Source organism: Chionomys nivalis, chromosome 7 (genome assembly GCF_950005125.1).
Source record: "Chionomys nivalis chromosome 7, mChiNiv1.1, whole genome shotgun sequence".
Taxonomy (NCBI): domain Eukaryota; kingdom Metazoa; phylum Chordata; class Mammalia; order Rodentia; family Cricetidae; genus Chionomys; species Chionomys nivalis.
The window spans coordinates 83,419,802-83,433,973 of NC_080092.1; the positions used below are offsets into that span (position 1 = coordinate 83,419,802).

Below are 14,172 nucleotides of genomic sequence, written 5' to 3' on the forward strand. Positions count from 1 at the left end.
CTCAGACACCTTAGCCCTGCTCTTTGGGGCAGATGCAATGAAGCTCCGACCCAGGATGGACATTGGTTAGAATCTTCCCGGTAAGCGCACCTTGGGGTGCTACACACATGAATTGAAATGGGCCAAGCAGTGTTTAAATGAATAGAGTTTGTGTGTTGTTATTTTGGGGCATAAGCTAGCCAGGCTATCAGGAGCTGGGGTGGCAGGAACACAGCTCACAGCTCCCAGGCCGGCCCACAGCTCCTTCTACACCTGGGTAGTCAATGGTTTTTTTTAAACATTCAGTTAAAACTAAAATTGGGATTTTTTAAAAAATTTTTAAGACAAAATGCTCTCCTTATGGAAATAAAGATGAGTTCTTTAGAACTCATCTAAGGAACCATGAGGCAACTACAATACTCACAAATATTTTAATGCTGGCAACTTATAAAGGTAGGGATCTTCAACAACTGTCAGAGGGTTCTGGCTGAGGATTCTGAAAAATGTGATAGAATTTATGTTACAAACAATGCAGCATCTTGAAACTACCTGAAAAGTTTGTATTAATTTCTTTGGCATGGACATTTATATTTTTAAAAAATCATGATGTTTTTACCTATAACATCCTTTATAGGTATATATTATTATATATATTATTATTGTATAATATACTTAGAATCCATGAATATCCTTCCCTTGGAAACCATCCACGAGTATAGGAAAAAATAAAGTAAAATGGAGGAAAAGGGGGATATAAAGGAAAAAATGCCAAAGAGCATTTAGGTTAAAAAAATCCAACAAACAAGTAAAAGGGTAATAAAGCCCTTAACCTATAGGAAAGGATTTTTGCTTTGTTTTGCTTTGGGTATTTTTTTTTCAAGACAGGGTTTCTCTGTGCAACAGTCCTGGCTGTCCTGGAACTTGCTCCGTAGACCAGGCTGGCCTTGAACTCACAGAGATCTGCCTGCCTCTGTATCTGCCTCCTGAGTGCTGGGTTTAAAGGTGTGTGCCATCACTATGCAGCAAGGAAAGTGAGCATTGCATTATAAGAATTGAAAGGAACAGCCTAAGGTTTTCAGACAACCAACCTTAATATATCCAATAACCTTACAGGCTCTATTACAGCCAATTGGACTCCTGTGCCAATGTTAAATTTAAGGATATTCAAGGAAGCAAATAGTCTCATATGGCATGCATTCACCTTTTGTGAAGCAAATGTTAAACTTGTGGTCAGGCTTTAGAACAGCTGGTGCAGGAGCAACTAGATACTCAGCATATTGAAGAATCAACCAGCCCTTGGAATTCTCCTGTATTTGTTGTTAAAAAGAAATCTGGAAAATGGAGAATGGTAACAGATCTAAGAGCTGTTAATAAGGTGATCCAGCCAATGGGTTCTCTATAGTCTGGCAGTCCTTTGCCTTCTCTATCTCCTAAAGAATGGCCTCTTACAGCTATTGATTTAAAAGATTGTTTCTTCACAATGCCTTTAAAGAAGGTACACTTTACAAGACAGAGAAAAATTTGCCTACGCATTGTCAACTTATAATAATTCTCAGCCTGCTAAATGATATCAATGGAAGATTCTCCCACAGAGAATGTTAAATAGAACCCCCTTGTGACAATATTTTGTAAGTCAATTTCCTGAATCTATAGTTTATTATTATATGGACAACATTTTACTGTCTGATTCAAATTGAATACTTTAGAAAGAATTTTTAAAGAAGTAAATAAAATTTTGCCCTTTTAGGGATTACAGATTGATCCTAAAAAAAAAAAAATCCAAAGAGGAGACTCTACTAATTATTTAGGCTACAAAATAGGTTTACAAAAACTGAGACCTCAAAAGGTGCAAACTAGGAGAGATTGATTGCAGACTCTTAATGAATTCCAAAGATGGCTAGAAGACATTTCCAATCTCTGGCCTACTATTGGAATAGGTCCTGATGTTAATTTATACAAAACCTTAGATAGTGACAAGGACTTAAATAGTCTCAGGGAATTATCAGCTGAAGCTGAGAAAATTGACTTTTAGTGAAGAGAAATTACAGAAGGAAATTCAGAAGATTCGCATGGATCTGAATCTTAATGCATTCTGGTCATACTACCCTCCACACATTCCCCTACAGGAATTTTAATGCAAAGGGAAGACATTATTTTAGAATGGACCCTTTTTACTACATAAGCTGAGTGAAAAATTAAAAACTTATTTGGAAAAGGTCTCTGAGTTAATTCTAAAAGAAAAATTGAGACTTTGTTGTTGAATGAGTTTTCTGCCCAGTTCCTGCAGTCATTAACTCCCAAAGAAATCACACAAAGGTCTACATTAGTTATAAACCAATTGGCCTAGTAGCCCAGACTTCTTATTAACTCTTATATTAGCCCATTATTTTTGTCCATGTTAGTCACATGGCTCAGTACCTTATTCAACGAGGCAATTACATCTTACTTCTGCTGTGGCTGGGTCACAACTGCAGACTAGGACTTCCTTCTTCCCAGAATTCTCCTGTTCTCATTGACCTGCCTCTACTTCCTGTCTGGTTGTCCTGCCTATACTTCCTGCCTGGCTAGTGGCCAATCAGTATTTTATTAAACTACAATGGACAGGATATAGACCATTGTCCCACAACACTCCTCCCCACCTGTTTTTTTTTTAAAGGAACAAGAATTCTGAATCTAATACCCTTTGTTTAGCTTTTCTCTTGACCATTAGCCATAACAACTTGTAACCAACATTGTAAACAAATGAAAATTTCCATAGTCCATTTGTTGGGAATGTGGATGTAGTTTTCCAGGTTACTTCCCGCTGTTTGGGGCCACTGATAATCTTATGGGGACCTAAAGGAAATTTAGAATTATCACCAAGTCATGACTGGAGTATCCTGTGAGTATCTCAGGCAGCAGTCTTGAATTTGTAATTTAGAATTATCACCAAGTCATGACTGGAGTATCCTGTGAGGCTTGATCATCTCAGGCAGCAGTCTAGAATTTGTTTTTAATGAGAACTCAGACATCTGGGCCATCTGTTCCTACCAGATATTTCTCAGGTGGTCTTCCTTGATCAAACCTGATTTTTCTTAGCTCAGAATAAATCCACAGCCTCTCATTTCCTGTGGAAACAAAAGCAAAACCTCTTCCTCAAAGTAACATACCTTTTGACTTGAATTTTGAAGTAAAGGTATTTTCAAAATATTTATGTTTTATTAATCCAGCAGCATTTATAAACAAATACCTTCTAGCAGCTGTTGCTCCTTCCTCAGCTGTCAAGCAATTCAAAGACAACATAATAATATATAGTATCCCGATTTTCTGTATATTTTTTATCTTTATGTGGCTTTATTTTAACCTCTATTTCTTTCATTTTTAATTTTTGGCTTTTTGAGACAGGTTCTCTGTGTATCTTTGGAGGTCCTGGAACTCCTTATGTAGATCAGGCTGTCCTTGAACTTACAGAGATACACCTGCCTCTGTCTCCCAAGTGCCACCACACCTTGAACTCACAGAGATCTGTCTACCTCTGCCTCCCAAGTGTTGGGATTAAAGGTGTATGCCACCACACCCAACTACTAACTTTTTTTTCTTTTTTTCTCTCAAGCCTACATATATTTTTATACACAGTAAACCATTTAGAGGGTTTTTTTTGTCTTTGAATCTATCTTTACAGTATATATCTCTCTTTTTCTGACCACGTGAGTCTTTAATTTGCTAAGCAATGTGGAGAGGATTAAAGCTGTGGCTTTGAGGGCTGGATCCAGCCCATTTCTTATTTCTGAGATTCCAGGCTCATGGTGGAGGTACCAGCTAGAGCCATGTTTATTGCCACAACTCTATGGCATTTCAAGGCCCCTGCCAGCAAGCAAGCTGCAACAGTGTGCTTACAAACCACACTCAAATGCTCTGTAGTTGGACCTTCTGTCTGAAAGAGTCAGAGTTTGCACTGGCAGGATGGCCTAGAAAGCTGACATTTTAAAATGGCAGTGTTTTTTTTTCCTGCTAAGGCTGAAAACCAAAGAGCATGCAGTCAGCTTTTCATCAACACCATTTAACTGTTTCGTGGCAGGATCTCTTAAAAGAGCTGCAAGGTTTTGCAGCTAAAGCTGAGTCAGGAAGCCTCTCTTAAATGAGACACATTTGCCTCTAGCGAGCAGAGCCCACCCGAGAAAGTGCTGCTATCAATAAGCCATGCTTTACTCTATTCTTTTCTGTCTAGAATTACTTCCCAAGCTCTCTCAGGCTTTATGTGGATTCAGTTGTCCATGTGGGTGCCATTTGTTGTTGGGTTGCTGCAGCTTGCTTGCTGGAAGGGACCTTAAAATGCCATAGAGTTGTGCCAATAAACATGACTACAGCTGGTACCTCCACCATGAGGCTGGAATCTCAGAAAGCTAAGGAATGTGCTGGATCTAGCCATCAAAGCCACAGCTTTAATCCTTTCCATATTGTTTAACAAGTTAAATACTCACATGGTCAGAAAAAGAGAGATAAACAATAAAAAGAGATTTAAAGATGAAGAGAAGCTCTAAGTGTTTTACGTGTGTTAAAAATATATGCAGGCTTGGGAGAGAAAAGAAAAAGGTTAAAGTCCTTAAAATAAAAAAAAGAGAGAGTAGCTGGAATGGTGGCACATACCTTTAATCCCAACACTTGGAAGATAGAGGCAGGCAGACCTCTGTGAGTTCAAGGCATGGTGGCACACACCTTTAATCTCAATGCTTGGGAGACAGTCAGACAGATCTCTGTGAGTTCAAGGCATGGTGGCACACACCTTTAATCTCAATGCTTGGGAGACAGTCAGACAGATCTCTGTGAGTTCAAGGCATGGTGGCACACACCTTTAATCTCAATGCTTTGGAGGCAGAGGCAGACAGATCTCTGTGAACTCAAGGTGTGGTGGCACACACCTTTAATTCCAGTACTTGGGAGGCAGAGGAAGGCAGATTTCTGTGAGTTTAATGACAGCCTGGTCTATAGAGGGAATTCCAGAACAGCGAAAGATACATAGAGAACCTGTCTCAAAAAGCCAAAAATTAAAAGTAAAAATAAAAAAAATAGAGGTTAAAATAAAGCCACATAAAGATGAAATATACACAGAGAGTCTGGATACTGTATATTATTATGTTCTCTTTGAATTGTTTGACTGCTGAGGAAGGAGCAATAGCTGCTAGAAGGTATTTGTTTATAAACGCTGCTGGATTAATAAAACATAAATATTTTGAAAATACCTTTACTTCAAAATTCAAGTCAAAAGGTATGTTACTTTGGAGAAGAGGTTTTGCTTTTGTTTCCATAGAAAATGAGAGGCTATGAATTTATTCTGAGTTAAGAAAAATCAGGTTTGATCAAGGAAGACCACCTGAGAAATATCTGGTAGGAACAGATGGCCCAGATGTCTGAGTTCTCATTAAAAACAAATTCTAGACTGCTGCCTGAGATGATCAAGCCTCACAGGATACTCCAGTCATGACTTGGTGATAATTCTAAATTTTCTTTAGGTCCCCATAAGATTATCAGTGTCCCAAACAGCAGGAAGTAGCCTGGAAACTACAGCCATTCCCCCCAAAATGGACTATGGATATTTTCATTTGTTTACAATGTTGGTTACAAGTTGTTATGGCTAATGGTCAGGAGAAAAGCTAAGCAAAGGGTATTAGATTCAGAGTTCTTGGTTCCTTTAAAAAAAGATGGGTAGGGGAGTGCTTTGGGACAATGGTCTGTATTCTGTCAATTACATTTTAAGTAAATGCTGATTGGCCAGTAGTTAGACAGGAAGTATAGGCAGGACAACCAGGCTGGAAGTAGAACTGGGGCAATGAGAATTCTGGGAAGAGTGAAGTGCATTCTGTAGTTGTGACCCAGCCACAGAGCAAGCAAGATGTGACTGCCAAATAAGGTACTGAGCCACGTGGCTAACACAGACAAGAACAATACGCTAATATAAGTTATTAAAAGTTAATAAGAAGCCTGAGCTAATGGGACAATCAATATAGACCTCTGGATGTTTCTTTGGGACTTAATAATTGCAGGAACTGGGCAGGACATAGACCTCATGACAACACTTCGTCCATTAACAGGAATAGACCCAGCAAAAACTATAGTACCTTTTAATACTAATGAAATTGACAAATTATTTGAAGAAAGTAAACCCTGGCAAAGAACTTGTAGTATTTTTTGGAGAGATTAGCAACAACTATCATGAAAGTAAGAGAATTCAACTTTTCAAGAGAACTAGCTGGATCCTTTCTCACATTGTATGGGGCACACCAATAACTGGAGCCCCTACATTCTATGCTGATGCAAATAAATCAGGAAAGGCAGGTTGCAAATCAGAAAATTTAAGTAAATTGGACCAAAGCCCTTATGATTTGATCCAAAAATCAAAACTATATGCTATTCTCATGGTACTAAGGAATTTTAAAGAACCTCACAACATAGTTACCAATTTGCAATATGCAGAAAGAGTTGTTTTGCATATTAAAACAGCTGAATTTATACCAGATGATACAGAATTGATTTCATTTTTTTCAGTTACTAAGATATAGTCAGGGATGGGCAGTAAAAAAGACTTTTCCATCATGTGCCAACAAGTCAAGGAAAGTATAAGGAAATAACCTACTTGTTCTGTATACAACCAAACACCACTACCTGCAGGAATTAACCCAAAGGGTACTCAAAGGAATTAAATCTGGCAGATGGATGTATTTCATTGTGTAGAATTTGGAAAACTAAAATATGTACATCACACCATTGATACCTATTCAGGTCTTCAATGGGACTCTGCCTTGAGTTCAGAAAAGACTGATTAAATAATCACACATTTACTGGAAGTTATGGCCATCATGGGTATACCTGCACAAATAAAGACAGACAATACTCCAGCATATGTCTCTAAGAAAATGGAACAGTTTTTTGCTTATTATAATATAAAGCATATTACAGGCATGCAACACAATTCTCCAGGACAGGCAGTTATAGAAAGGTCAAATCTAACTCTAAAGGATATGTTAAATAAACAGAAAGGGATGATAAATAACCCCAGAAATAGATGGAATGATGCTTTATTAACTTTGAATCTTCCAAATGTTAATGAGAAAGGAATAGCAGCTGCAGAGAGACACTGGAAAAAAACTACAGAATTAAATCAGCTGATATACTTTAAAGATGTTGACATCAGAATGGAAACCAGGACATGTGTTACACTGGGGAAGGAGTTTTGCTTTTTTTCAACAGGAGAAGAAAAGATATGATCAAAATTGATAAAGATTCACTTTGAACAAGAGACATCTCTTAATTAGAAGAGATGATAATTCATCAAACAGCATGGCCATTTAATCAGAACCAACCTATAAAACTGTCAAATGCTTTTCATTTAATCAGCTTGAACTTGCCAAAAGGGAATCTCTCCAAAATTAGAGTTGCAGAAGGGTTTTGTTCCTGTCTTTTCAGTAAAATAAAGGTATCCAGGTAAGAAATCTGAAGACCACTGGACAAATGAGACATCTGAAGAAACAAAGACAAATCATCCAGGAAAAAAATGTCTCAAAAAAAAGTAAATTGACCTATTGGTATATCACATTTCCAACATGATAAAATTTTATGAATCTTCCCAAATATTTATTTCTGTTATTCTCTATAGAAATATAATGAAAATAGTCTTTTGATAACCTCAGACTAATTAAAGATTAAAGTTGGCTTTGGAGTTGGACTGTGGCTCTCCTTCCCTAAACACAAGCATGCTTTTTAAAGTGAAATCCAAAATCTCTGTTTCATGTCAGAAGAGCCACCTGATATGGGACAGAACTTAATTAGGTGGGGAAAACTAAACTGAATGCTGGAAGAAAGGAGGCAGAGCCGGAGAGAAGCCATGGAGCCTTGCCAGAGACAGATGCCAAAACTTTACCCAGTAAGCCACTGCCACATGGTGATACACAGATTAATAGAAATGGGTTAAAATTAATATGTAAGAGTTAGCCAATAAGAAGCTAGAGCTAATAGGCCAAGCAGTTATTTAATTAATACAGTTTCTGTGTGATTATTTGGGGCTAAGTGGCCAGGAACCAACAAGGCACCTGTTGTTACAGTTGATGTATTTATTGCCTGTACATATTGCATACAATCATTGTACTTACTGTATATAGTTTTTCTTATATTAATTATAGCCTTTTATTTTAGACAAAAAGGGGTAACATAGTGATATTTCCTTTGTATTTTAATAAATAAAGCTTGCCTGAAGATCAAAGAGTAAAACAGCCACACTGATCAGCCTTACAGATCAGGCAGTGGTGACACACACCTTTAATCCCCATAGCTACACTAGTTAGCCATAGAAGCCGGGCAGTAGTAGTGCACACCTTTAATCCCAGCGCTAGAGAGGAATATAAGATGGGAGGAGACAGGTCTCAGGCTCAGGCTCATTCTGAGGATTCCCAGAGGCAGGACCACCATTTCTTGCTGAGGTCGAGCTAAGAGCCAGTGGCTAGCTGCTTTGCTTTTCTAATCTTCAGGTTGAACCCCAATATCTCTCTGTGTTTTTATTATTCATACTATAAGGAAAGGCTATTTTTAATGTCACCCATAATTCAAGGTATTTGTCAATTTTTAGAAATATAAAATGCTTTGTAGTTAGTTCACTAAGGAAAATAACAGGAAAACTTCCCTGGACTTGGAGGAGAAACAGAAGACTGCTGGAGGAGCCGCAGCCAGGCTGCTGTCACAGCCAGCCCCCATCACATGCTGTGACTTGTGCTCTTGATCAGCACAGACTGAGCAAGCTTATGCATGTGTCAGTCTGCTTTCTCCTTCTGCTGGGTTCCAGGATCCAAACTTAGGTCATCCAGCTTGTGAAGCAAGAGTTTTTACCTGCTGAGCCATCTCCACATCTAACCATAGCCTTCCCCCTTTATTTATTTTTGACAGTGGTGGTGATTGAACCCAGGACTTCATGCACAGGTGGTGTGTGTTATTTGTGAGCTATGGCCACTACTTTAGCTCATACAACATATTTTGACCATATTCTTTTTTGTTTTGTTTTTCAAGGCAGGGTTTCTCTGTGTAGCTCTGGCTGCCTGGAACTCCCACTGTAGACTAGGCTGACCTCGAATTTACAGAGATCCGCCTTTCTCTGCCTCCAAAGTGCTGGAATTAAAAGTGTGCACCACCACCACCACATGCCATTTGATTACGTTCTTTCTGGAGAACTTTTAAAAACACAATTTTCTGGACTGGCCAGTTGGTGCAAATGGCAGTTAGCAGGTAGGGGACTTACTGCCAACTTGACAACCATATTTCAGTCACTGAATCTAGTTGTCTTCCACTTACACCATGGCATATGCAAATAAGCAAGCAAAGGTTAAACAGTTGAAATATAAATTATAAGAATGACTAAATAGTACTAAATATTGGACTCACTATACAGCTCAGGATGTCCTTTTAACTCTGATCTCCTGACCTTACCTACCATGTGCTGGGATTAGTAATGTAAGCATTACCATGGCTGGCTTAGAAGTTAACTGTGTAAACCTTGTGCTCATTTGTGAATGCTTCTAGAAGAGTTATAGTTTCCTTGTTTTCCTTTTCCCTAATCATGTCCCAAGATTAACATTTAATTAGCCATTGTCACTGAGACTTTAGAGATTAAAAACTATGACCTTAATGAAAACAGTTGAGTAAGGACATCAGAGTCCATCCCTCCATAAGACAATGAATTATCAAACTGTGACAATTTAACCAAAGGCTTATCACACTCCAGAATCATTAATTAAAAAAAAAACCCAAATCAATTTCTGTAAGAACACTAAGATTTGTATCATTTTTAACTTGCCCTATATCATTCCTCATCTGAACTCCATGGCAACCTTGAAAAACAGCCCACTGCCCCACTACTAGCAGGAGCAGAATGGAGCTGCAGTTCCTGCAAAGCCTTGACCCCAGGAATTGGTGGCTCCTAGTGAGACTAGATTTGTCTGTATTTGACATGACTGAGCATTTGCTAGTTCTAGAAACTTCCCCAGAAGATACTTCTGGAAAACGATTACAGGCAAGTGTTTTAATTGAGGTAGTTACGTGAGGACAGTAGGGATAACAAAGAGCCTAAGCAATAGAACTGATGGGAAAGCAGAGGAACACAATGTCCACAGGAACTTTGAGATGCTCGTATGAGAGTTTGGGAAACAGAAGGCCACAAGCACTCTCTTGGGAATTTGGAGAGTCAGGCACATGTATGTACGCTCAAGCCTCCGTAGAAAACAACCCAAGAATATGGGAGGAAGTTCACCCCTGGCTGATCTTGGAGTTCTGCACATGTAGAAGGAGAAACTACGGCTGCCTCCAAAAGCACCATTATTAGAATCCCAAAGGCATGCAGGCATGCAGGCAGGAAGGAAAGTAGGTTCCTTAGAAGATGGTCAGAGAAAATAAACAGAGGGACCCAGACCCTGATCCAGCATGCATGAAGTATGTGAAAAAAGAAAAAAATCCTTTCTTTTCTTCATCTACAAGGCCCATGAGCTTGAGAACATGCCTCCCCATATGAAATTCCTCAGTGTGGGATTCTGTGTTATACAAGTAGATTCCAAGAAATCAGGAATGTTGAGCTGGAATCTTAATCACAGTGCTGAGAGTCACGATGCTTAAACTTGCCATGAGGAAGATGGCCGTGAAGAACAGGCAAAGGTGGCCTGAGCCAGCAGGATCTGGGTTCAAACTCTGGGTCTGTAAGTTTCTAGTGAAGAGAGGTCAATCAGATGAGCCTGAAATCTGAATTCTTTAGTAGCATTTTCCTTACCAAGTAGAGCAGGATTCAAAGACATCTACAAGGGGCCTAGACAGAGCAGGTAACTCAGCACTAGTGACTTTGTATCTACAACGGGCCAGAGGTAGGAACCCTGGGGATGACAGATACTAGTATGCCCAGGAGCTCTACAAGTACACAAATTTATTTTTTTTAAAAAAAATTATTTATTTATTATGTATACAATATTTTTTCTATGTGTATGCCTGCAGGCCAGAAGAGGGCACCAGACCCCATTGCAGATGGTTGTGAGCCCCATGTGGTTGCAGGAATTGAACTCAGGACCTTTGGGAGAGCAGGCAATGCTCTTAACCTCTGAGCCATCTCTCCAGCCCCCACAAATTTCTTAGAAAGAAACACAGCTCTCTGCTTCATAGATCCAGTCTTAGTTAGGGTTTCTGTCACTATGAAGAGACACCAGGACCATGACAGCTCTAACAAAGGAAAACTAATTGGGTGGTTTACAATTTTTCAGTTTAGTCCAAGATCATCATGGTGGGAGTTGGCGGTGTGCAGGCAGACATGGTGCTGGAGAAGGAGCTGAGGGCTCTACATCTTGATCTCCAGGCAACAGGAAGTGAACTATCTCATTGGGCATGGCTTGAGCAGACATGAGACCTCAAAGCCTGCCTCCACAGTGACACACTTTCTCTAACAAGACCACACCTGCTCCAACAAAGCCACCCCTCCTAATAGTGCCACTCCCTTTGGTGGGCATTTTCTTCAAACCACCACAGGTCCGATTAGAAGTAGAAGTCAACTTCATGATAAGAAAACAATGCACAACAAGCTGAGTGAAGCTGCCCAGAAGACACAGTCTCTTAGTGGTCCTCCTGCTTGTTAATGGTTTCACTGCAAGAGTTTTGGGAAGAGTGAAAATAAAGTGAAAATATGTACCACATGCCCAATTCTTTTGGCACTACTTCATTTGTTTCAGTTTTTTATATAGTGCCTAGAACAAAACAAATATCTCATGAATGTAGGCATCAAAAATTTGTTATAGGCAGAGGGAGAATTACTAGGATTGCAAGAGAGGGTGCCTTCCCACACCAGTGGGAAGAATAGGATGCCACGGAGCGAGGAAAGCTATCACAATGTTTGATGTGACCCTTTCATAACTGCTGCATGGTTACAAATTAAACAACTTGCCTAAATCATCCCAAAGGACAGGCTTGAGTTGCTCTTTTCATCTTTAATGTTTTTGCATTTGCAGCTGCCAGGATACTGTGAAAAACCAAAGGGAGGATTGTGTCCTGAAAGGAGCAACTTTTTAAAAAAACATATTCAATTTTTTAGACTTACTAGTTTATGTGTATGAGTATTATGTCTGCATGTATGTAGGTGCACTACATGCAGAATTCAGAAGAGTGCATTGGGTCCCCTGGAACTGGAGTTTACAGACAGTTGTGAGCTAGGATGTGGGTACTGGGAATCAAACCCAGGTCCTCTGCAAGAGCAGCATGTGTTTTAAACCACCAAGCCATCTCTCCAGCCCCAGAAGCAAACTTTTGGACACGAATAGTTTCCCATAGGAAATCAATGCTAGGGGGCTAGAAAGAAGCACTAGAGTATTACTGGGTCCAATTTATGGCCATTTACTCCATGGATATTTTTAAGAGTGGGTAGACACTTCAGTAGGGATAAAACTTGAATTTTCCTTTCAGGGTTAAGCTATTGGAACAGCACTGATGGGCTGCAGACAAACTACCCAGTGATGTGGGATTTCCCTCTGTATGCTGTGAATGTCATTGGTTAATAAAGGAACTTCTTTGGGCCTATAGCAGAGCTACAGGGGAACAGAGCTAGGCAGGGAAAACTAAACTGAATAATGGGAGAAAGAAGGCAGAGTCTAGGAGAAGACAGAGAGCCACTGCCAGAGTCAGAAATGCCAGAACTTTGTTGGTGAGCCACTGCCACATGGAGATACACAGATTAATGGAGGTGGGTTAAATTAACATGTAAGAGTTAGCCAGTAAGAAGCTAGAGCTAATGCGACAAGCAATGATTTAAATAATATTGTTTCTGTGTGATTATTTTTGGGGCTGAGCAGCTGGGAACCAATAAATGGTCTTCCTACAACCACGTGAATATGCTCAGGCTGAATAATGTGTAGCTCTTCTGTCTAGTGGAATCCTTCAGGGAGTTTATTATTAATAGCAATGAAGTGACTAAAAGAATGTTTGAAAACAAGTCACTGGTCTGGACCTGTGTAGGTAAATGAAGGAGAAGCACTTTAAAGTCGCGAGGGGGTGTACTTACCATATAGATTGTCAACCACTATTGGTTTTTTTTTTATAACTTTTTTCATATGAAAGAGGCATGATTCCTATTGTCAATAAAACAATGGCACTTAACTAGTGAGCTTTTGGTGTGTCTTTGACCTGGATTTTAGATTCAAGAGCATCTGACCCTGAAGGTACTGCTCACATGTTTCATCAGGGTTTGTCAGTAACATGGAGGCTGTATCCAAGTAGGTACCTGAAACCAGGGGTGAATATAGATCTTGAGACGTCTTACCGTTATCTAATGGGAAATAAAAATAACATGCAGAGTTTATTAATATAGAAGCTGCTAGGACTTTGGCACTTGGGCTTAGGTTTCATTCAGCCCTAGACAAACCTACTTTGGCTGGGATCTTTGTACAGACTTTTGTAATGCAGGGAGGACAGAAGTTCAACTTAACAAACACTGCAGGAACCGTGTGCTATATGTCACAGAATTCCCGGTTTCTCCCTTGGCAACTTGCCTTTGGAAAGATGCAAGAAGCTTGTGTCCTACTATGGGATATTTCCTGAAGAAAACTCCCTTATCTATCACAAAGAGTTGAGTGTTGGATCCAAACAAAGAGTCAACTCCCAGCACACACTAGGTGGGTTGTGCCCCTTGTATGATGTGGGATTCCCTTCTGTATGCTGTGAATGCCATTGGTTAGTAAAGAAGCTGCTTTGGGCCTATTGGTGCACAGAATAGGGCAAGCAGAGAAAGAGAGAGTAGGCAGAATCAAAGAGACACCAGGTAGCCACGGCAGGAGACAGACGCTGGACAGTAGATGGAACGTTACTGGTAGACCACAACCACATGACGATACAAATTAATAGAAATGGGTTAATTTAAGATATAAGACCTAGCTAGAAATATGCATAAGCTAATAGGTCAAGCAGTGCTTTTATTAATACAGTTTCTGAGTGGTTATTTTGGGTCTGGGCAGCCAGGAAATGAATAAGCAGCGTCTGCCAACAATTGTTGTCAAGGTTTTTTGTTTTGTTTTGTTTTGTTTTTTTAAATGAGTTCTCACTATCCTGCCCAGGTCAGTCTTGAACTCCTGGGCTCAAGACATCCTCCCTCCTCAGCATCTGAGTAGCTGGGCTTATAAGCACACACTATGCTTGCCTCACTGAGCCAATCTGTGA

General features: G+C 39.7%; 1 protein-coding gene across 1 annotated transcript in view; it reads right to left on the minus strand.

The window, feature by feature from the left end:
- Positions 1-14,172, minus strand: part of LOC130877080 (leucine-rich repeat-containing protein 37A-like) — a 95,932-nt gene that overhangs the window by 63,457 nt on the left and 18,303 nt on the right. Inside the window, 1 exon segment of the mRNA XM_057773986.1 lies at positions 404-475. Coding sequence (XP_057629969.1) covers positions 404-475 — 72 coding nt within the window.